This window comes from Microcebus murinus, chromosome 12 (assembly GCF_040939455.1).
Source record: "Microcebus murinus isolate Inina chromosome 12, M.murinus_Inina_mat1.0, whole genome shotgun sequence".
Lineage (NCBI taxonomy): Eukaryota > Metazoa > Chordata > Mammalia > Primates > Cheirogaleidae > Microcebus > Microcebus murinus.
Window position 1 is genome coordinate 64,674,310 of NC_134115.1, and position 25,626 is coordinate 64,699,935.

Consider the following 25,626-nt stretch of genomic DNA (forward strand, 5'->3'; position numbering starts at 1 on the left):
AAATCAGATCTCATGAGCAGAAATAATTAGCTTAGATTAAGAGATGGCTGTGTTTAAAATGTCTAGTTCTTTGATTAATTGAAGCACTTTTCTCCCAGGTGTTTTGTTGAGTCTGTTCTGAGGAGGAATTATGCCTAAAAGATGTTGACTTAGAACTTGGGAATAGGTAGTCAAAAAATAATAATAATAATAATTTATTTGACTACTGAATTCTTTTCCATTGTTTACTATGGTGGGGTGGAGGTAAGAGATTGTGATTTATTTTTCAGGTAATATAATGCTGCCTGGTGCTTTAGTTTGAGAGTTCTTGTATTATGTTTATAGTAACCAGCAAACCAGAGGTTTTCCATATCTCTGGTAAGGGTTGTATAAAGTGGATCTTTTTTTTTTTCTTTTCTTTTTTACAACCTAGTGTTAGCAAAGTAGATCTTTTTTAATCACCACCTGTCCTAGAAAATTGGTAAGGGAAAATTCCATGTCCTTTTGTGGTCACTAGCTATAATCAGTGGGATTTGTGATGAATTCGACAGAGTTGTGTGATGTGGGTTAAGGAATGAGTCTAACTGGAGAACCTTACAAGGTCATCAAGAGAGGTCATGGATCACTCAATACCCCTGCCCAACATATACACACAACCATGATGGGGTTAGGCCCTGCTCCTTTTCACACATAGTGAGTTTGCATTTAGTACAGGATACTTTCTCTTTGCTACTCATTCTTCTTATAGGGCACGGTTGAACATAATTTTGTTGGCTTGGGGGTAAATAGACTACTTGGACAGCAGGTGGCTTGGGTTTATGACAATTGCCTGGGAAAGCCAGTTGCCCAGCACCAGAGGACTGTGTGGCGCATAGAATGCTGTGGAGAGAAACCGCTAGATCCATGGGAAGCTGGATTTAGAGGAAGTTCCTCTAGTTGAGAAGAGCAGGGAGAAACCTCAATCCCAACTAGCTCGAGGTCCAGGAAATACAAGGTGACCTCTCAAAGTTATTTTTCAGATAATAACCAAAAACGGTGGTGATTACCTTTTTGGTAGTAACCTTCTGTCACTACAGAAGAGGTCAATGAATGGGCTTCAGGAATATCCCCAAATAGCATACCAAATGTTGTTTATACATTAGTAGTAGCTTGTTTCATATTCTTAAAGGAATTTTGAAGCCTTGCAGATCTTGATCCAACTTTAAAAGGTAATTTCTTTAAAGTAATGCAAGGGCATCCAAATGGGGGCAGAAGAGGTCAAACTATGGTTCTTTGCTGACAATATGATCTTATATCTAGAAAATCCTGAAGATTCTGCCATGGGACTACTGAAATTGATAAACAAATTCAGCAAAGTCTCAGATTACATAACCAATGTACAGAAATCAGCAGCATTTCTATATGCCAACAACAATCCAACTGAGAACCAAATTGAAGACACAATACTCTTTACAATAGCAACAAAGAAAATAAAATACCTAGGAATATATTTAAGGATATGAAAGACCTCTATAGGGAGAACTACTAAACACTGACAAAGGAAATAGCAGAGGACATAAACAGATATAAAACCATGCCATGCTCATGAGTTGGCAGAATCAACATTGCTAAAATGTCCATACTACCCAAAATGATCTTCGGATTCAGTGCAATCCCTATTAAAATACCAATATCATTTTTCACAGATCTAGAAAAAAATAATTCTATGCTTCATCTGGAGCCAGAGAAGATCCTGTATAGGCAATCTTAAGCAAAAAAAAACAAATTGGGAAGCATCAATTTACCAGACTTCAAGCTATACTAAAAGGCTATAGTAACTAAAACAGCCTAGTACTTGCACAAGAACAGAGACATAGACCAATGGAACAAAACTGAGAACCCAGATATAAAACCATTCTCATATAGCCATCTGATCTTTGACAAAGCAGACAAAAACATACATTGGGGAAAGGAATCATTATTCAATAACTGGTGCTAGAAAAATTGGATAGCCTCATGTAGAAGATGGAAACAGGATCCACACCTCTTGCCTCTCACAAAAATTGACTCATGATGGATAACAGACTTAAACCTAAGGCGTGAAACTATAAGAGTTCCACAAGAGGCCGGGCACAGTGGCTCACACCTGTAATCCTAGCACTCTCGGAGGCCGAGGTGGGTGGATTGCTCAAGGTCAGGAGTTCGAAACTAGCCTGAGCAAGAGTGAGACCCCGTCTCTACTATAAATAGAAAGAAATTAATTGGCCGACTAATATATATAGGAAAAATTAGCCAGGCATGGTGGTGCATGCCTGTAGTCCCAGCTACTTAGGAGGCTGAGGCAGAAGGATTGCTTGAGCCCAGGAGTTTCAGGTTGCTGTGAGCTAGGCTGACACCATGGCAGTCACTCTAGCCTGGGCAACAAAGTGAGACTCTGTCTCAAAAAAAGTAAAAGAGTTCCACAAGAAAATGTTGGAAAAACTCTTACAGACATCAGCCTAGGGAAAGAATTTATGAAGAAGACCCCAAAGGCAATCTCAGCAACAACAAAAATAAATAAATGGGACCTGATCAGTCAAGGAAACTATCATGAGAGCAAACAGACAACCTATAGAATGGGAGAAAATATTGCCATACCACACATCCTATAAAAGGTTGACTAGAGTCTATACAGAACTCAGGAAAATCAACAAGAAAATATCAACCCCATTAAAAAGTGGGCAAAAGACATGAACAGAAACTTTTCAAAAGAAGACAGACTAATGCCAAGAAACATATTTAAAAATTCTCAACATCTCTAATCATCATGGAAATGAAAATCAAACCCACAATGAGATATCACTGAACTCCACTGAGAATGGCTTTTATCAAAAAGTCCCGAAACAACAAATGTTGGTGTGGATGTGGAGAGATAGGAACACTCACACACTGTTGGTGGGACTGTAAACTAGTACAACCTCTAACGGAAAGTGACATGGAGATACCTCAAAGAGCTAAAAGTAGAACTACCATTTGGGCCCACAATACCATTATTGGATACCTTCTCAAAGGAAAAAAAATATTTTATAAAAAAGACATCTGTACTCTAATATTTACAGCAGGACAATTAACAATTGCAAAGATGTGGAAACCACCCAAGTGCCCGTCAATACATGAGTGGATTAATAAAATATCATATATGTATACCATGGAGTACTTGGTACAAAAAACAATGGTGAACTAGCACCTCTTATAGTATCCTGGATGCACCTGAAGCCCTTTCTACTAAGTGAAGTATCACAAGAATGGAAAAACAAGCACCACATGTATATGTATGTTAAAAAGAAGTAATACCTATAAATGCCAATTTCAAAGATTATTGTAGAAGTACTAGAGGCTTCCCATTTTTTAAAAAGAATTTTAGATCTTGTAGAGATCCTCTTCCCATGCCCCCTCCCCTTTTTTTGCTTTCTTTTGTTGTTACTCTGGAAATTTCTTAGCAATTTTGACCAAAATCAGGTGCGTTCTGAGGCACATGTCTTAGCTATATGGCTTGGTCCTTACCTTCTATCTTACTATAGCAATCTTTTTCAAAGGTATTGAGCTATTTTTGCTAGCTATTGCATTCTTATATGAATTTCCATTGCGATTCCTTGCTTTTGCTTGTTCTTGCCCAGATCTTCAGACATCCTTGTTCATCAAGAGTAGGAGTTCTGGCACATAGTATAATGTGCATGCTGCTTGATTTGATATTGTGAAGATTCTGGAAAGTAAACGGTCATCTGTTTTAGACGGTGATACTTATTATTGCAAGAAGCATATAATGCTCACACCTTTATTCCCATTTTATTTGCTGTTGTGGAATACCTTTAAATATTGTTGCTTAAGACATTTTTCTGAGGACTCTCAGTTGATTGATAAACCCAAGTCCCAGTGAGTCTGCAGAAAAATTGATTAGTTCTTATTACAACAGTCTATTTGACTGACTTATGGTAAGACAGCTACACTGAGATTAAGTAGAAAACTGGTGGGTTTTGTGCATGTTGTGTTGGGTTTACACAATAGGAAATCCCTGTCATGGAAATACTTAAAAATTGTCCCATCACAATAGAAAAATTAAGCTTTACTTCTGGGAATTTCTGCCCGAGTTTGGTCTCTTCCTACTGTTAGCTATTAAGGTCTTATTTATAGCATACTTCACAATTACTAAATTTAGGACATGGAAAAGACAGTGCCTTAATAGTTTAATCCCAATATCTAGCAGAGACAGAGTACTCAGTAAAGGTTTCCATCAGTAACTTAATTCAGCTCCATGCTTCTGCTGCCAAATCTTTATTGGGCCAGTGTGTGAATTCAAACCGTATTACTCTTTTTTTTTTCATTCCCTACATGGAAACAATTTTTCTTCATATACTGAGGTAACTCTTCAAATTTGGATTATTCTAAAATATATGGCTGCATTTTAAATTTCTTTTGTGGTGGTAAAGAATTATTACAAATTCTGAAACTAAGAAACACCTCTATAGAGGCAGCCCATGACAGCTGAGGCTTCTCTTATTGTAGATTACCTTTTTTTGAGGGAAGGTTTATTTACATTAATATAATTATATATTCTAAGGATTTCAAGTTATAGAAATGTATGAAATGGAATAATTTGAAAGGTAGGATGTGAGAGCTCAAAGGGACCTCAAACTACGTCCTTACTTTACAGATGAGGCTCCATGGTCACTCAGTTTAGCCACAGAATTGAAATGTGACTATCAGACCTTCACTGTCCTTCTTTTATCCTGAGTGGAGACCTGTACCAATAGAGTACTTGTCACCAGGCAGTTAATAAGCTAAAATATTTTGAGTCATTCTGAAGTCTTTCTGAAGATGTGTAAACCTAGTATAGTATTAGAACTATCCTTGGTAGTTCTAATCTAAGTAGGTTCTCTTTGTCAGGCCCTGGATTAGGACTGCATTTTGTTTCTGAAATTCATTAAGAGTTCATTTAGCACCTTGTTGTGGAGTAGAATTGAACCAAAGGGATCTTAGATTTCTCCCTGCTCTCTCAATCTTATTATGCATTTGTTGAGTGCTTATTGTGATTTCAGGCACTGTGTTAAGTATATTTCTTATGAAGTCAGATTTGTATGAGTATGGCTCTGCCATGTATTAGTAAATTACTTCACTTCTCTGTGTTTCTATTTCTTCATCTATAATAACTATATCATAGGGTTGTATTGAGGATGAAATGAATCAATATATATGAGACATTCAGCATAGTGCCTGGCACCTAGTAAATGCTCATAAAATACTATTATTATTATTGAAAATAAATTGATAGGTCAAATTTTGTTTCCCGCCTACATTTTCTTCCTATATCCAGGAAAAAATAAGACTGACATCCTCCCTGAAATCTATGTCACATGTGTTTATCCATGTTTATCTCTAGTTTGTCTGTCCTGGTTAAATGATGCCATGGCCAACTCATTCCATAACATGAAAATATTACCTTTATCTATCTGCTCACTGCCCTGCAAATGAACAAAATGTGTGTGTGATGGCCAGCTCCACCTAGTGGTGTGGATCCTGGTCTTTTTAATCTCTCTTTCTTCAGTTTAAAATCCTTTAATGGTTCTCACAGTCTTCAGAACACAAATCCAATTTAGCACAGTGATCTTGCCCCTGCTTTTCTCTTTCCAGTTTTTATAGCTGGTCACCTACCTTGAGCTTTATATTTCTGTCATAATGAACTATTTGAGTTCCCAGTTTCTTGATTGCCATGATTTCCTAAATCTGAAATTTTACACATGCTATTTCTTTTATATGGGATGCCTGTTACCACCTAATCTCTACACCTCATGTATGTGTGCACACATGGTAAGTGTCTTCTTTGCTCCCATAGCACCCGGTGTGTGTGTTTTATCAGAATACACACCCCACAGTGTTGCCAGTTTGTGTCCCCTCACTAGACTGAGCTCCATGGGATCAGAATCTATTCTTTTTATCTTTCTGTCTCCAGCAGCTAGCCCAATGCCTGGCTCCAAATAGGCATCCAAAAAAATGAATGACTGAATGATATAAAAAAGGTAGGTAAGTCAGCAATTGAATTAGGTTATAATAGGTTTATATTTTTATGATATTTGAATTGGTTCTACTCCAAAAGAATGTGTGTAAAGAATGCATCAGGCTGGGATATTCTGAAGGCAAGTTTGCCAGCAGCTAAAATGCCTGGATTGTCAGAAACTGCTGAGATGCCTGAGACCACAGGGCTGCTAAGTGGTTTGTAACCGTGTTTGCACCAGTTCTCAATTGGGCTAGAAAGCAGAAAGAAAAGATACACTATTTTTGTGAGACTTAGGGAGTGCTGTGTTGAGTTAAATGGACCAATGCGGGTGCAGTTATAATATCAGCTTCCGTTTGTGTTCTGTGGAGCTGGGGGCCAGGCTGAGGCATGGGCAGGAGGTAATGAGGCAGAAAGACTAACGGGGGATTAGAGGAAGAAGAGGAAGTTGTAAGGCAATGATTAGAGTCCTCTCAATATTGTGTGGTTGTATGGATCTCTGCTACTACTATTACTAGCTGTGTGACCTTGAGCAAGTTATATAATTTTTCTGACCCTCAGTTTTTTCATCTGTTCTCTAGAGATCTCCTTTATCTGCTCTAGAATACATTGATAGTACCTATCTCACGGTGTTAAGATGAAATGAGATCATGATTTGTAATAAGTGCCCAATAAATGTTAGCTGTTGTAGTATTGCCTGTTTACAGGTTATGAAAAGGTCAGATTGTGAGAAGGTCTCTGAAGTTACAGACCATACCCATCTTGTTCACTGTTGTGTCTCTAGCACTTGGCACATAAATGGAGGCTGTTTAGCAAATGTTTTTTGAATTACTAAATGAAGTGTAATCAGGGCAGAATTTTTAGAGATCCTTGAATATTGTGGTTTTTTTCTATAATGTCTTTCTCAGATGAAGCCATTTCAGTTCCACTTCATGATGCATAGGCTCTGAGTTTTCTCACCATATCTTGTGTTACTTCTTTGGACTATGCTAAGGAAACAATCATAAGCCATAATATTAATGGGTCTCCTGTTAGGAAGGAGCTGGTATCATGTCAACATTTGAATCCCCAAAGACAATGCCAGCAGTCCATCCAAAGTAAAGTTTCTATCTGAACATTTATTCCACAGTCATAGAAACTAAAGATGGAAAAGACCTGAGGACATCTAGTCCATCCACGTGGTTGTACAAGAAAAGTGGCTGGAGCAAAACAGCCTGTTCACTTCATGCTCACAAGACAGCATTTCCGTTCTTCCTGGAGCGGAGCGATTGCAAACACATTAAAATGAAGACACAATGCAAATACTCTTCACAAACCTTAAGAAAATACTTATAAGTACATTATTTTCATAAAATGATTAGTAACCTAAAAAAAAGAGTGATGGAATCCTGGATTAGATGAATGGTTTAGGTGGGTAAAGAAAGGAATAACTAAACAGTGTAGATAGTGAAGTGGTATTAATGACTAGAAAGCAATTTCTGAAAACTGGTTGGATTTTCTGGTTTGCCTATCAAAAATATGAGTTGGGAGGAAAAGAGGCTCTAAAATAGTTAATTTCCCCTGTATTCTTTAGCTACACCAAGGAAATGCTTCACTTGCTCCAAGGCTCTAATAGACTCAGCACTAACACTGAGAAGTCTATTACCCATATGATACAGTCTGTTCTGCTTGGCACTTGCTCCACTTACCACTTCTCTGTCTGGAAGGGAAGCAGTGGCTCCTGTATAGGATTTGTGCAATAGCAAGATTCATGGATAATGGAGAGTTATCTCCAGGCACATTAAAGACCTCAACTGCTTACGTCCCTGTGACTGCCTCACTTGGCTGTCCTGGTCATTCTTCCAACTTGTTTTCAATTTTGGGGGGAATCCTTTTTCTCCTTTACCTTGAGGCATACACTCACTGCAACTCTTACTATTCTTATTTACATGAACCAAGTAGCTATATCTGTTCCAACTCACCCAGTCATGCTTTACTGTGTGCTGCTTGTGCCAGGAATTCCCCCTTGGAAAACAGGGTTAGGGTGTGTGACAGAGTTTGTTGTATTCCAAGTTTCCCAGCACCAGAGCTTGGAAGAGAATGGGGGCCTTCTGATCTCATGAAATGAGAGCCCAGGAGAGGAGGCAAGGTAGCATCGCTCTCTCTTTCCTTTACCAAAATACCACCCTCCACCTGAAGGCTTCTGATCTTTTGTGGTTTTTTTGAGCCTGAGGGGAGTTGAAAGAACAGAGGTGGAGCAGAACAGAAAGGAGGTTTTCAAGGACCCACCATCTCATGACATCTTTTTACAAAACACAACACACTGTTTCACAAATTGCAAAACACTGTTCAATTACTACCAATAAAAATAACCATTGCTATTTAACATGAAGATTGCTTCATTTCACCACAAGCAATTGTTTTTTTTCTTTATTCAGAACGTGGAGGCATTTCAAGCAATGTTGATGGCAGTAAGTCTGCCTTCAGTCCCTGCTGCTTCTTGCTGCATCCTGGCTGCTGTTTTGGCCAGGTAGTTCCCCAGAAAATACTTGAGGAGCATGCACTGGTCATCTACTCTGTGGATAGGCAGCTCGGTCTGGCATGTGATCACCACTGCTCAGAATGCCTCAGTAGAGAAGCTTAAGGTAAACCCGATATACAAAAACCCAAACTTACAAAACAGATACATTAAGGGATAATTAATTGCATTACAAAAGGGTTCTTTACTTTACAAAAGAATTCACCTCTGGGTTCCCTTAAATAGCCAGCTTCTCAAATACAGTCGGAATATGAGTTATAAAAATGTCCATGTACAACATTAGGAGCATGGCTGTAATGTGAATTGAGGTACACCTGTACATCAGACTTCTAGGCTGTGCAGAGGTTAAGGGGTGTGCAGACTACAATGGCAGAATCTACAGCATCCTTGTCTGTTGCAGATGGGTGGAGATGGCTAAGGGGCATAATCTTCCAAAGGCAGCTGCATACCTACTTCTGGGACTGGAGCGAGGATGTAGGGGTATAGGGCATTTCAAGGCAGAATTGTCCTTTTCTGTTTTCAGGGCTCACCTCTTACCTCATCATTGAACTGTTTGATCTGTGGGGTTAAGTCTAACTTTAGAGCCCTCCCACATGTTCCTTATCAGTATCTCTGAGCCTACCTTCACTCCAGGGTTTTTTCAGCCAATTAACTAATTGCTAAGGTGTTATCTAATTACTGCTTAAGGTGTTATCTTTCCCTGGGGGACTAAGTAGCTCTTGGTGGAAATGCAGATGTTTTACCCAAAAGTAAGGGGAGAAATTTTGTGACTGAGACACCTTTCCAATTAATTACCTGCAGCTGTTAAAGATCACAGTGCTTGGCACTGGGAGTGCACTCATTGTAGGTATTCAAATTGAGTACTAAGTAGACAAAGCAAGTAATTGATAAACAAATCTTGTCCTAAATGGTACTGGGAGTGGGAGGAGTGGGGATGTGGAAGGAGAATCAGATTTGTGCTGAAGCTAAAAAACAACAAAAAAACTCTCAAAGTCTCCCTCTTCACAATTCCTCCAAACTTCTAGAACAGTGTTTCTGGAAGGCCAATTTTTGGATCACTTGTGTTAGTCACCTGGGGATACTGGTTAGCAGTAGGTTTCTGAGCCTACTGCCAGACTCCCTCTCCACAATCCATGGGGTAGGGTTCTGGCCATCAGCATTCTGATGAGTTTCCTGGATCTGTGACCCCTAACCCACGGGCCGCAGCCCAGTACCAGTCCGTGGCCTGTTAGGAAACGGCTGCGTATCACTGCCTGAGCTCTCCCCCTAGTCCCCAGACTGTGGAAAAACTGTGTTCCATGAAACCAGTCCCTGGTGCCAAAAAGGTTGGGGACCGCTGCCCTAGATGATTCTTACGTACACTAACATTTGGGAACTGAAGTTCTAGAATTCCCATATTCCTTTCCCTTTCTACATGGCCAAGCAGTTGTATTCTGGGAAAGGGTTGCCTAGGCAGAGAGGCAGCTGGGTTATTAGTCTTTGGGGGAATTATTTGGGGCCTGGAGGATAATTAGATGGGACCTAACCTGTTCATAGCTCCTCAGAGATGAGTGAGTGTGAGGATGGCAGATTGATTTGGTGAGTATTTGCAAAGCACAGGGCAGATTCCTGAAGGTTGAACTTGTGATGTTCACAGGCTGCAGGTTCACTTTTGGGATTTCTATGCCAAGAGATAGGTGACTGCGGATCTGATAATGGCCTAGTATATGGTGTGCAGAACGTTTCACTTAACCCGAAGTGCCAGCCCACATATCGTGTTATAGGCAATAAGCAGGCATATTCCAGGTCCATCTTAAGGCCACAACCTTCTTTGCTTTTTTCTCTCTCTCTTCCTTTATAAAAGGCACACATTATAGTGGAGATGCTTAGCTAGATTAGAAATATAGTCTTATTCATTCCTTAGCCAGATTGCCATCTTGGCCGATAGCTTTTGTTCTAAAAGCATGCTGTGCATTTTTAATACCTCTTCTGCCCATCTTCTGTCCTCACTTACCATATCCCTGTCTCCTTTCCTAGTGGCATGTAAGCATGTTCCTCCTAAATGTTAAGACGGAGTCAGAGATCCAGAACCTCAAACACATGGCTCCTGCCTGATCCAGTCAATCCTTGGCCTGCCGTGATACTGATGACTTCAGTACCCCTTCCAAGAGTGGGGTACTTTGCTCTTACCCTGCTCCCCATTCAGAATGTAGGAACAAATCTAGACTGGGGAGTTGTATCAAAACCTACAACCCTGGATAATCCTGTTTTTATATTAAGATTAAAACCAATAAACCAGTAAGACATAGGTATGAGTAACAATTTTATCTCTTGTTGACAGTGCAGAGAAAGGGCTAAAAACCAGAAATATTACTGTGGCACCTGGTGAAAAGATTGAAAGGAGCTGGGATTGCCTGGTTATTCACAGATCCCTTACAAAGAGCTTACTCCTGATTAATTTAAGATTCTTGCTATGAAAACGACCCCTATCCTGGAGACCTAGGGAGTGAGCTTGGGAGAGCTGCTGCCGCATGTTAGGCTAGGGAGAGCAGACTTGACCTCTAAGAAGACCTAGCCCTCAGCTTGCCCACATCTGTGTCAGTAGTTACAAAAGAGCATTACAAAGTGTCTCAAGGGCTCAGAGGAATGCCAGGAACTGAGAAAGGGGAGCAGTGTGATCACCTAGGACTCACAAGTCCGATTTGTCCTTTGATACTCTTCCAGCTCCGTTTTCCTGCTCACAGCCAGCTGTAGCTCCTGACGGATCACCTGAATCTGCTTCTCGAGCTCGGAGAGCTCCTGCATCACTGAGTTCCGGGATACATTTAGGGAGTCTGCTTTCCCATTGGTGGTCAGCAAGGCAGGGAGCTCTCTTCTCCTTGGAGGCAGAGGGATGTCCTGGTGGGTCCGGATGCCCAGCTGGTTTTGTCCTTCCTCGTCACTAAAGATGTATTTTCGTCGGTTGTCATGACTCAAATTGGAAGTATTCCACACGGTGAGCTGACGGGGTCCCATATTGGACCTAGGAAGCGGAGACATTTTAGATTTACTTTCCATTCTGCAGCTCTCAAAGTGCTGTTCTCCATCTGTTAGCCATTGCCTATGTGAATAATATGCATTTGGGGATGAAGTAACAAATTCATGGACAGACTGCCTGCTAGAGTGTCATGGGGACAAAAGGAGCCATGAACTTTGAACTGAAATTCAAGGTCTTATCAAGTCTTATGCTGCTCTGAAACTGGAATGGGGAATCACCTGGAAGGAAGGCTGATGGCATGGTGTGTGGCACATTCTTCTGTGCCTTTATATTCCCTTCCTGTGGGTGAAGCTCAGAGACCAGCACTGCATTGAAATATTCTGTGGGCTATAAAGATGGTGCCTTAGTAAAAGTGAAAATCTTTTATTCAGATGTTGGACGCTAAGCAGCAGCCCATTGATAGACCCTATAATACAGCCCATCCTTAGTCCCACAGGACCACTCCAATGTTTACTACTTGATTTTAGGGAGAATAAAAGCATATAAACCACAGGTTTCAGCAAAGTGTTTCTCACTGTAGGGATGATTTTATGTGGATTGAGAATGACAGGTCTGTTCTGATGCTTAAAAAAATAAAAGAAGCTCTCAGGTTCCTGCTGGGATGATGAAAATCAAATAGAACCTGATTTGCAATCCTGTTTTAGGCTTGCGTTGTACCACCTATACCATTGTGGGGAGATGACACTGGACAGCAAGAGAGTTGCTGATAGAGACTCATAGGAGGAGGTGAACCGGTATCTGAAATACACTTTGACACTTAGATGCAATGAGGACTTCTTTGCTACAAGAACAGATTAAAGCCCCAAGCAGCGTAGCTTCTGATTTCTTTTACCCTAGGCAGAGGAGGAGGAGGATTATGACCATTTTTGCAATCTACCACAGGACAAAGCAAAATAGAAACACCCTATTAAGTCTTCATGTTTTCGTTTCCATGCATATAACTGAATCGACTTTATTCCTGGGCTCTTACTTGCCAGGAGGAGAAGGGAACTGGAGGGCAAAGGGGAAGGAGAAGGATAATAAAGTCTTGATGTAAAAGTGGTCATAAACCTCCATTCCTCCTTTCATCTATGCCCTTCTGTAATATGACTTCGCAGCTCATCCCTATCAGGTTTCTTTTCCCCTTGAATTAGCGTTGGTCTCATAACTTTTTTGGCTGATAGAAAGTGGCAGAAGTAGCAGGGAGGCATTTCTAAGCCTAAGCTTTTATGAAGCCTTGCACACTCCCACTCTGTCTCAGAATCCTGCTATTGCAATGTGAACAAGTCCAGACTGGCCGGCTGGATGGTGAAAGACCATGTGGAGAGAGTCCCTGGGCTTCCCAGTTGACCCAGCTGAGGCCATCATAGGCCAGGCAGCCCTTAGCTGCTTTTCCCCTCCCCCTGAAGCTGGCTGCAGACGTATGAGCAAACCCAGCCCAAATCAGCGAAGCCTGGCTCAGATCAGCAGACTGCACAGCTGAACCATAGATTAGTAAGCACCTCACTGTTGTTTAAAACGTTAAGTATTGGGATGATTTCTCACATGGCAAAGACCAACTGATCCATGCCCCAAGCCATTAAAATACACAAACACACTCCAAACCACCCTGTAGTTCTTTATCAAAAGTGAGCAGAGGGCACCAGAGTTCAGTTTTCATGTGTCCTGGGCTGGGTAAAATTCTATAAGGAATTAGAAGGCTTTAGACTTAAATCAGAAAAAAGATACAGTTATAATTTTCCTTCCAGCTTTACAGTTCCCCTTAATTTTCCCTTCAAATCTTTTCTTACTGAGTTTGAATAATTTCAAAGCAATCTTATTTGTGGTGTTTGTTATATGGTTTGCAATTTTTGTGTGCCTTAGAGTGAAACAAAAGAGAAAAGGAAGCTCTATTGGGAAGCCAGTGAGGTGAAGGATAGACCAAAATGTCCCTGAAATCACATGTTGAATGAACTAAGCACTATCTGTAACTAGTCTCTTGCAATATTCACTTTTTCTCTGCATTAAATAAGGAGCAACATCTGCTTCTATACAATGGACCACAATTTCCCCTAACATTTCCTCAAACTCTTATGTTAGCAATTCATTCATTTATGTATTTTATTCATTCAGTAAATATGGAGCATAGGGGAGTGATGTCAAGTAGGGCATTTGCAAGAATGAGAGGGAGAGGGTGTTCTCAGACCTAACTCTCTAGTACCATAGAATGATTCGTGGCAGGGAAATCCTGGGAGTTGAGCATCTGCACATTTTCTTGGACTATTCAGGCAACCACAGTGATCAGGTAAGTAGAGATAGCCAATCTGGTTATCTTCAAAGCTTTATATATCTATCTGGTAATATAGAAGAATAAACAGAAGCTGAACTCCATGGCAAACTCTAGTTGCATGCGCCACCAATGCTATGCTCATTGTTGTGTGGTTCTGGGCTACTTATGAGTGTCAGGTGACAGATGGTGAATATAAGATTTAGTGTCTAATTGCAACGAATGAGGGGGTTACAATCTTGGCCTCAATAACATTTAGGTTGTGTTTTGTATTAAGCCTTCCTAGAGTGTAATGTGACCAGTGAATGAACTGTTTTTTAACATTATAAATGAGCAAAATAGGCTTCTGTGAAGCAATTATATAACAAAGAGGTTCAATGCTCCACTGGACCATTTAAAAGAGACCTGAAGGCTGTGGGACCCCAAACACTCATTGTGTTTAAAAGGTTGTAAATGTTGGGCTGTAGAGAGGTAGGCACAGGAAATGTGGGCCCAAGATAAAGCAAGAGAACAAGTTCTGCCTTAGCTCCTTCTCAAAATAGGGGGTTCAGGAAGGGAATCCGCCAAGAAAAGTGGGTAAGTGGAGTGAACAGGCACATTAGGTTCTTGATTTAAGTTAGAAATATGTGGATATGAATCACATCACAGTAGGAGATGGGATCACTGGGCTCCGTTTCTGTAGCTGGAACACAAATGTTTTGCCATTGTAAGATGATAACTTTGCTGCTGTCTTGTTGTGTTCTTCTGGTTAGAAATTGATGTTAAAATAGAAAAAATATATGTAACATGACTTGGAACAGCTGTGACCTGATTAGTCCACAGCTTGTCAGGAACAGACTTGCAATATGACACAGGAAAACCACAGACTGAGAGGGGTTTGGGGAGTGCTCATTGACTGGAAAGAGAGCCTGTAAGAAATAATGGAAATGATTCTGACAGGCTAGATGCAAAAACTGGAGAGAAGAGGATGGCAGCAGTCCCAGAGGAGATACAAACAATGAAAAAAAATCATGTTTTCCATCCCCGTTTCTTTTGTTATGATGAGAGGTGTGAATATCAGCTTTTAAAACTATCCAGAAAGCCAAGCTTTGAGCTGAGGATATGCCATAGATGACAAGAGTTGCTTGGAGCTGATGCCCTTGTCCGAGGCCTCTGGGAGTATGAAAGAACCAGGAGGGCTGCCCCAGGCAGCAGGCAACAGAGGCCAGTCAGGAACCAGACCCAAAAGCTTCTGACATCTTTAGTCACCGTGAATAAGGCACCAGTCAGCCACAGGCTGGCTGTGGTGAAGGTGCAGGGTTTCAATGTTCAAATATCACTGATGCATTAAATACTTGTTAATTCCTATTAATGAGATGCTCTCTCCTAGGGAATTGGTAGAAGAATGCCAGGAAATGGTTTAACCCTTTGCACTTGGATGTCGAGTATGACTCAACACGGTTAGCAAAAATTATAGAGATTAAAATTACTCTTTGAATGTATCAATAATTTGAAATATTAAAAAATCCAAATAAATAAGTTTGTATGAAAAGAAACTCCAGTTTTTTATTCTACTGCCGCGCTTTGTAAAATCTGGGGTATTTAAAAAATTAAATCCCGAGTAGAATAAAGGAATCAAGAAAAAAGCGAGTACAAAGGGTTAGGCAGGACATGTCTGGTACATATTTCAAATACTATTAATATATTCCTAGGAGTGCTGGAAAGGGGTGGGGAGTGCAAACATGCCCAAATGATATCACATGAAATTAATTGCTTGCACTGCTCATGAATGAAGTCTTTCATATATAATAATAGCTAATATTTATTAGGCATTTGCTTTGTCTTCAGGGCTTTACATGTATTATCTCATTTAATCTTTATACCAGCTCTAGGAAATAGACACTGTTTTTATCTCAATTTCACAAATGAGGAACCTGAGGCACAGGGAGTTTAAATAAACAAGTTGTCAAAGTAACATGTATTGTAAGTGTCGAGACAGGATTTGGATCCAGATGGTTGACTCTAGAGTCCACGCCTACACCCTACCCATGACAGTGTATTATTGCCTGTACTGCATGTCAATGTCCATATTTATTGTTTATTTTATCTCTTTTATTTATCTGAAAACACATGTATTTATACTTATTTTATTTATCAACAATTTGTCCTGATTTGATCTAAATAATTACACAGTTACATCTCTAAACTTTTAGCAAATGTAAAGACAGCTGGCATTGGCCTCTACTTACCTCTTTTCCAAACGTTTGGTCTTGAAACGCTGCTGCTTTTCCTCTACAAATGATGTGTTTAGTGCTCTATGTAATCTCTGATGGAGAGAACAGATTCACAGGCAGAGATCATTAGAAACACATAGGTCAGGGGACAAAACACTACTTGAGACTTAATGATGTATGTAGTCACTTCAAACTTTGACCACTTTAAACAAATTTCCAGGAATGCCTTAAAAACAGATCAACATTTAGCCCCAAATCTCAAGAGCACAGGAATTCTAATTATAGGTTATTATTCTTCCTGGAGGAAAAAAGAAAGTGATCTGATAGAAAGCTTAGAAATGCCCTGGATTGTAAACGGTATGTGACATAAGGTGGCTCCATCATAACGAATGTGTGGCAAAAGGTCTTGTACAATTGCTAAAGATAAATCAAAAACTTAAGCCTGAACTTCTTGGCAACCAAAACAAAGAAGGGAAGACGGACTTGAGAATTAAACTAATCCTATTAGCATATAATAGAGAAGACCTATCTAGAAAAAGAAAAAGCATTGTGTTAACAAAGTGAGGGGGATCAGCGCGAGAATACATGAATGGGGCAGAACTGGGTGCACTGAGAGGCAGGAGGGAGCCCATCACAGGGGAAGCCAGGGTGGATCATCTCTGTGGCAGGTGAAACTGCCCAGTTAGAGTTTGTCTGTCATTTAGAAGACTTCTGACTGTATTTTGGCTCTCCACGCCAGTTTCCTTCAGGGAGAGATGTAGAGACAAGTGTGCTCGAATTGCCAGTCCACTCAACAGTTTCAGTTCTCCCTGTAAAATCAGTGTGTTGGTGTCTGGATTTCACGAAAGAACTGCGGCCCTGTGAGGCTTGACCTGGGCACCAGTGGGGCTCAAACCTCAGACCAGGAGACAAGCTGAGAGAACAGAGGCAAGTGGGGTCACTTAAAGGGGAATTGAGACTTCAAACTTATTTTGTGGGTTTCAATTTTGGTAAGAAAAGAATATAGGAAACAAATCTTTCACACCATTTTTTTTCAGATTGTCACTGTTAAGTGAAGCCTGGTTAAAAACGGTTCTATTGCTTCTATTATGGGTGACAATGGAAGGTTATAAGAAAGGAAGGGGATAGCTTATTTTAAGGGGAAAGTGAATTAATGGGATAGAGGGAACCCCTTCTTCTATTAATACAATCAGAGTGCCTATACCACCCTTGTGATTGTGGTAATTTATCATTCGTCCGTCTGATATAGGGCTCTGGATCCTCCCATCACTGGGAATTCTACAGTTTAAGAATATTGGAGAAAGACACCTGTGCCACTCACCTGACTGGTGTGGAGCCAGTATTGCAGCTTGGATTTGTTTTTGATTCGTGGTAGCAGCAGCCTGTACACTATGTGCTCACCAATGGTTGTCAAGATGGATAGCCCAAATCCGATGCACAGCAGCACGAAGAGTCCAGAGAAGTGTTTGATGCCCATTTGCAAAGTCTGTGATAGAACAGGAAAGAAAATGCCATGAATGCAATGACCCACTTGACCCAATGCTTGTTCACTCCTTTTCTTTTTAGACTGAGATTCCTTTTTTTCTGGACCTAAGGAAAGCTAGAGACTATTTTCCCCAGTGTGTTCTGTGAACTTCACTGTACTGAGCTGTGAAAGGAATTCTAGTGCTGGACTGAGGGCTGCTGAGAAGCACAAGCCTGGGGTGCTGTTCACATGCTGATTCCACTGTGGGAACTGTCCCTGGAGTTGTACCAGGGTCCTGGGTCTGCACCACCTTCCAGTCTCTTAGAGAGAGAGAGAGTAAGGGAATTGAAACAATTTAATATGCTCAAACATTCTATCAAGGAAACAATCTTCCTCAGGGACAGAGAGTGAGTAGATTTAAGGGGAAAAGATGATGAATTCAGTAATTACGGACTTTGAATCTGTCACAGAACATGGAGATCATTTAGTTCAATGCCATCATTGTACAAATAAGGAAACTGAGACCAGAGAGGTGTAGTAGATCAAGTCAGACTACAAATTAGGCAGCCATAGAGGCGAAAGAGAAGGAACCTAATATTTATTGGTTGCTTATTTTTTGCCAGTTGTTTTGCATTGAGACAGGTAGTATAATCCCCATCTTCTAGATGACAGAGATGGTCCATCTCTGTTCAGCTTTAAATCCTGGGCTCTTTCTGCTATACCACAAAATGGCAGCAATAACAACAGTTACAATAACTATATGTGGACACACTTTGCTATGAGATTTACATATTGTAAAAGTTAATTATACAGAGTGGGTCATTCTTATCCATACCCAACTATATCAGAGTCAGGTGGCCAGGGGACAAAAGCTCTCTCAGCACATAGCATCTGCTCCAAGAGTTAATTTTTCCAAAAGCCCAGCTGCTTAAACTGCCTTTTATAACCTGAAACCAGTTTTATCTAATGGCTACTAAACAATCTGCTGTGACTGTAAGATGTGTTGTACCCACCACCATCCCCTACCCATCAGGGCTTGCCAGCTCCTCAAAACTTTACTAATGCCAATGAACTTTCTTTCAAAACAACGTGTAGCATTTCTTCTTTTTATAAAACCACCAACTTTTCTTTATTCTTCAGACATGCTGCAGACTATCTAATCTGTGTGTGTGCCCTGAATGGTAACTCTTGATTCCCAAATCATGGTTTAAACTTAGAGATTCAACTTGAACAATATGCTAAGAAAACCTCACATGTACTCTGCAATAGGTATTATTCAGTCCCTGACATCAATGGCAAGAGTCATTGCTGCAGAAGGAAAAAAAATTAATGTATTGAGAGTCTACTATGCACCAGGTGTACCCATCTCTTCTGCATACTATGGGATGGAGATAGAAGGAAGTTCTAGTTCCCTGTAAGCAGCTTTAGTCTAGGGAGAAAGCAAACGTGTATGCCATCATGATACACTTGATCCATGTTTCTTGGGTTTTGTGGATAAGCTGGCTCATGAGATAAGATTTGAATAAGAGAGGCAGAATGGGGAGGTAAGGTAGGGAAAGTGAACACACTAAGCTGAGGGTAGCATAAACAAAGAGAAAAGACACGACTTTCACAGGTGTAGGAAGTTGAGAAATAGACTGCTGTAGTTTAGGGGAGGGTGCTCAAGGCATGTGTAGTGCTGTGGTTCGAATGTATGAGTTCTTCCTAAATTTATATGTGGGGACTTAAACCCCAAGGTGGTGATATTAAGAGTTGGGCCTTCGCCCTCAGGAAGGGAGCACAGCCCTTATAAAAGGATTTTAGGGAACTAGCTAGTTCTTTATGTTTCCTTTCCACCCTTCCACCATGTGAGGATATAGCAAGAAGGAACCAACTTGGAAGCAGAGACTGTATCCTCAGCAAGACATCAAACCTGCTGGCACATCGATCTTGAATTCCAGCCTCCAGAACTAAGTTAATATCTGTTCTTTATAAATTATCCAATCTCAGGTATTTTGTTATAGCAGAACAAATGGACTAAGATATTTAGTAGGGAGCAATAGGGCCACACTGAGGCAAGTCCTTGGATGCTATTCTAAGAAGTGTAGGTGTCATTCCTTGGCTGGAGGCTTTTGGGCATCATTATCGTTGACAATTATTTAGCACTTCATATATGCAAGGCACAGTTCTTAGCACTTTATCAATGTAGCAACTTGCCCAATCCTCATAACGACCTATGTGGTAAATACTGTTATGACCTCCATTTTATGGGTGGGTATAGAAACTTAGCAACAAAGAAGTTCAGTAACTTGTCCAAGGTCACACAGCTAGTGGTTAGAGCTGGGATTCAAACTCATGTAATCTGTCTCCAGAGCCCACACTGTTCACTGCCTCATTTATCTTTATCTGATATAAGTGGATCCTCCCACCCTCTTTAAGGGGTTTTCTTTCTTTCATTCTCCCCACCTCTGTCCACCCCAATCCTGGAGAATGGTTCAGGCCTGGGGGGCATGGGGAATTCAATCTGGGCGTCAGGACTCAGAGGCAAAGCTCAGAGATTTTAGGCTTTGCTGGAGCCTGGGTCATGGAATCTCTTTTTCATGACAGTACTTCAGGCAGTGGCTGTGACTTAAAACCAGTGTTAGGATCCCTGGAGAAGAACAGACTAGAGCTGAGGAGAGGCTCAGAGCATGCACCAGCTCTGGGACACTGAGACACAAGGCAGGAAAACTGGGCAGATGACCTGGGAATGCTGGCTGAAGTCCAGCCCTAGGGAAGAGAGAAAGCCAGTCTAGGAAAAGGGTTCAGTGAGGAGGTTCATTGGGCCCTGAGGGCTGCAGAGATTCTAGGGCTTTTCCTGGGACATCTCTGTACAAACAGTGACCAGCTGTATAAACCCTAACCTCCAGAAAGTACATACAAATGTGTTTGAAAATAGTCCTTGGTCTGAACCTATTTTAATGTGTAAGGACATGGCGATTATAGAAGATTTCAATGAATTATTGCTATAGATTAGGAACAAACTGGGAAAATTCATTTTGGACTTTAACATCATCAAACATTCAGTAAAACTCTAAACATACAGGCACTTTCTTATAAGATACTGACAAGTACTGTTTCTTATAAGATACTGCCAAGATAAGAAAAATGTAATTTATAGTGAGTCATCTTGCCTTTAAGCACATGGCTTCTCTGTTTCCTGTGTATAACAATAATTAGTCTCATTTCCTCTAATTACCTCAATAAGAAATAGGCCGTATTCAGTTTATATTATACATGTCTCTCTTTAAATTTCTGTTGTTTACACCCATATGCTAATAGACTGGTAGAAGTAGTTATTGTTTTTTTTTTAATCAAGCATTTAATGTGTGCCAGACACCATATATTCATGTTATGATCTACAATAACCCTGTAAGTGAAGTATAATTATCCCCATTTCACACTTGAGAAAACAGAGGTTCAAAGAGATTAATTTCCTTTCTCAAGATCATACAAACTAATAACTGGGGAGCTAGGCTGCAGATCCAGGACTGTGTAATGTCAAAGCCCGTACTTCTTCTCGAGCAAATATTTACAGGTATCCTTTGCTGACTGAATTTTCACTGTCTATTCACTATAATAACTACCAAAAATTTCTATTCAAAGCTCACCACTGGAATTGAAAATCCACTATAATCTGCCTGTGAGCACCAGTGAAATTGTGTCTGAGTCTGAGTGATAAGATGTACGGCTGCAGTTGCAATTCAGCTGTTCTTCCTCTAGGATCACGGGTAAATGTATTATGCATTAGACATGTGCATCTTCCCCACATTATTAAGTGAAAACTTTTTCTAATCCAGTGGAACTTGCTCAGCTTGACACTCATCATTGGTCAGAGGAAGAAGAAGGGGAGGCATAATGAACATTTAATGTCAAATCTTTAAAATAAGTTTAGGCGATGCAGACGAAATGATGATTGCAGTTGCAAGTGATGTGAGTGGAAGCACATTCAGAAATGCAATCACAAACCCAGTCTCAGACTGTGAAACACTATGTAAATGAAAGCCAAAAGAATGCAAACAAACATAAGTTTTGAGGGTTTTTTTTTTTTCTATCCTATTGCTTTATCTGAAGCTTCATTTGATAGCTCACAGCCACACACTTCCAGAGACTCAAGTGCCAAGGAGAGAAAACTCTGCCAAGATTTAGCCAGGGCCAAATCTCAGGCATTTATGGCTTCACTTGGTCCTCCACAAGCTTACGCCAGCACACCCCATCTCATTCAGGCAACTCTTTAATTAGTAACATTCAAAAAATTATCCTGTTAATTTCATTTTTCTATATGTTATTTATACTCCTTATGTTTCTTTAGCATTTTATTTTATTAATTTACATTAGTATATATACATATATATGCACATATGTATTACACTGTGGAGGGGAATCAGTTCATATCTGATACTGTACTCTTCACATTGCATCCAGGAATACCCACTAATTATGCATTAAATAATTGGTGTTTTAAATGCTTTTTATTATGTAGAAATTCTTGGTGTATTGTCATATATCCATATATTCTGCACTACGATATTAAACACCTATAGGTGTCTAAGAGTGTTGTAATGATATTTAGGGAAGTTGGTTGGGGTTTTTGGGTTTTGGATGAGGTAGGATGCTTTATTATTTTTCCCACTTAAACTAATGGAAAGGGATTCTGCCATCTGGAAATTCACTAGGCAGTACATTCCCAGGAACAGACTAGATTCAGATAAAGGAGGTGTCTGTACTATCATAAGTGTGGTCTTGGACCAGATCATCAGTGCTTCCAGTAACATGCAGAGGTCAAGACTACCAATTTTGTTGTTGCCCAAACCCTGCTTTGCATTTTGTTCAGATGTGGACACTTGAAACATCTGACAACTGGCTACATAAGGGACTAGTTTTCAAGCCTCCTGCAAGAAATGCAGTTAAAGTATTTCACTCATCATTTGCCTTAGATGTTACTGATTATGGTGTGTAGCTAAGTCTCCCTTGTGCCCAATCCACACCTCCCAACATAGAGCAACCACCCAATTTCCCAGGTTCTCAAGAGGGTTTTTATACTCATAGCTTCAAATTTCTCTCTTCCCACTCTCTCTTGGATCCACTCCAATCAGGCTTTTGTTCCCTCCCATCACCTGTCAAACAGCTCCTGTTGAAGTCATCAATGACTTCCACATTGCCAACCCAATGGTCAATTTTTATGTTATTCATATATTGGCAGCTTGTACACAGTTGATTACTCCATCCTCTTTAACATAATGTCTTCACTTTGTTTTGGGGATACCTCTCTTTGTTCTACCTTAGTCTCTTTCTCTGTTCTTCCCCATTTTTCTGACTGTAAACATTGGCATGCCTTCAATATTTTAGCTACGCTCACATTCTCATCCATACTCATGGCTTTAAACATCACCTATATGCCAATGACCCCAGAGAGTTGGGGACTTTTCTTCCCTAACTACCTATTTGAGTATCCAGCAGACATCTCAAACTTAACATATCAAAAGCAAATTTCTAATTTTCCCTCTGAAACCTGCTCCTTATATGGTCTTTCTCATTTCAATAAATCTCTATCCTTGTGGCATAGACAAAATGCTTAGTCACCTTTGACTCTTTTATTTTTCTAGCATCCCATTGCCTAGTGTGTCTGCAAATATGGTGGATTTGACCTTCAAAGCACATCCAGAATCCAATGACTTCCCATTCCTGTGCTGAATGCCCGGCGATTGTTTTCCATCTCATGCAGAGTAAATATTAGAGTTCTTACAGTAGGTTATAAGGCCTTGACAGATCTATTCCCACGTGTCCTAACTTCACAGCCTTCTTCTCACTTGTTCACTCTGCTCAGCCACTTGGGCTTCCTTATTGTTCCTTAAATGTATCAAGAAGTTGCTGCTGGAGGGTCTTTTCATTTTCTGTTCTCTGCCTGTAAACTCTTCTGCCAGGAATCAATATTCCTCTTTCCCTCATTTCCTTCAGGCCTCTGCTCAAATGTCACCCATCAGCAAAGTCTACCCTAACCACTGTGGTTAAAAAGGTAAATTCTCCTCCTTTCTCAGACACAATCTCCCTTGCCCTGCTTTATTTCTCACCTGACATTATATGTATTTGTTTATTGCCCAGTTTCCTTCCTGAGTAGAATGTAAGTTCTAGGAGGCCAGAACTTCTGTCCACTTTGCTCCAAGAATACCCTGATTGCCTAGAACGGTGCCTAGCACAAAGTAGGCATTCAACAAATACTTTTTACATGAATGAATGAAAGCATATTAAAGCTAGAATATTTTATGTATTTCTCCCCCCAAACACTCATATCTCAGAGGCTTCTTAGGATAGCTCTGTGAGGGAGAAGGGTAGAGATGGGTATTCTCAATAGGTGAGAAAACTGAGGCCCAGAGGGCTTGAAGAACTTGCCAGCTTGACCTGATAATGCTAGTATTCATTGATCTGGGGATCTGATGTTGGAAAGGAGACAACAATATATTTAAAATTAACAAAGTAATGCACTGGAGATTGAATGCAATAATTCCAGCTGGTTGTGGGAGTATGTACTGATTTTATTTTCCTAGGATCCTTTCCTTGAGGAGCTGCCCTCCTCCTACTTTGTGTGGTCTTGGTGTGTCCAGCAATCACAGATTCTATGCTCCCTGGTCATGGGGCCACGTCTGTGACCCAAGGTAGGCCAATTTGGATATGAAGCGGAGACATTGCGCATCAAAAGTGGTTGGAGGCTGTGTGCAGTGGCTCACACCTGTAATCCCAGCACTTTGAGAGGCTGAGGCAGGAGGATCACTTGAGGCCAGGAGTTCAAGATTAGCCTCGGCAATATAGTGAGACCCTGTCTCTATAAAACAAGCAAACAAACAAACAAAAACAAACCAAAACAATTAAAAAAAAAGTGGTTGGGGTTGAGTCATTTCCAATGTCAGTGCCCCAAAGACACAGTCCTCTAGGTTCTGCCTGCCACTAATATCCCTGAGTCTGTGGATCCTGAGGCCTCATCTGCTTGTAGCCAAAGAATCTGACTTGATAGATGTAGTGTTTAGAGGATTAAGATCCTTTAGCTCTCAGGTGTGAACATAACCTCTTTTGAGGTAGACTTTTTTCTGACACAGAACACTGAAATGAATGGATGTAGTCTGTTCTAGGAAGACTTCTCTGACAGGGTGAGGCTGTGCCTTTCTTTGCCTGTGTCTAGAAGCCTGGTGTACAGTAGGTGCTCACTAAATGCTTGTTAAATGAGGCATATATCTGAAAAGAAACTTAGTTACAAGTACTCTAAAGAGTTCCTATTAAATACTGTCCCCCAGAGCAAAATGACTACAAGAACCTGGGGAAATCCTTTTGTTTTTCAGTGATCTAGTGCATTAAGCTCTGCATGATCTCCTCCAAGTTTGTAAACACAAATCCTGATGTTCAAAAAAAAAATTTTTTTTCTTAAATAAAAACTGGGGTTGGGGGAGAAATAAATGATTTTAGTGAAAGGCAAAGAAAAGAAAGGCTATAGTGCTTTTGAAATATTGATGACTCATACATATCAGGAAGCAGGAAAAGGAAGCAAATGCTGTTTCTAATTTTGAAGGCCTGATATCTATTTTATTTTATTTTTTTGGCTCGTGATTATTTTTCCCAGAAGATCAGTAGCTTAAAAAAGTTTCTCAGATTCATTGTTGTGTCTATACTATACACATGGCCTTTTGTGGGGAGAGGGGTAGGAGATGGATACTTGCAGGAAGTGTGGGGCCTGGAGGTACCAAGGACAGAGTTTCTAGGGAAGAGATTTAGTCTGGAGAGGCTGGGGTAAGATTGTATGGTATAATCATTTGAGGTTTCCAAAACAAAAACAAACAAAAATACATTTAACACAACCATGAAGAAGAAGAAAGAAGAGGTTCGCTCAGAGAATCCTGAATTTTCTCATCAACCAAGACAGAGTGAAAAGTCACTTAACAAAAGAAACACAAGAGGAGATGATTTGCCAACTCCAGGGAGACACTGCATGAGCCTAAGTTGCAGTGCTCACACTAGAGGATTTTGACAGCACTCAGAGGCTGCTAGAACTTCCCATCACTTTCCCAGAGCTGGGGAAAGACATCTGCCTTCTGTAACCTGGAAACTGGTTAGTGGCTCCTCAACACGGCGCTGCCCATGTTGCTGAGAAGATGCCCCCTCTGTCCCTGTGTCTTGGG

The 25,626-nt window shown here is 40.5% G+C and overlaps 1 protein-coding gene across 1 annotated transcript in view; it reads right to left on the minus strand.

The window, feature by feature from the left end:
* Positions 1-6,770: 6,770 nt before the first annotated feature.
* Positions 6,771-25,626, minus strand: part of GRIN3A (glutamate ionotropic receptor NMDA type subunit 3A) — a 154,403-nt gene continuing 135,547 nt past the window's right edge. The window contains exons 7-9 of the mRNA XM_012768941.2: positions 17,300-17,464; positions 15,994-16,070; positions 6,771-11,505 (exon numbers count right to left, since the gene is read on the minus strand). Of these exons, the coding sequence (XP_012624395.2) occupies positions 11,166-11,505; positions 15,994-16,070; positions 17,300-17,464 (582 nt within the window). The 3' untranslated portion in view covers positions 6,771-11,165. The remainder of the gene's footprint in view (positions 11,506-15,993; positions 16,071-17,299; positions 17,465-25,626) is intronic.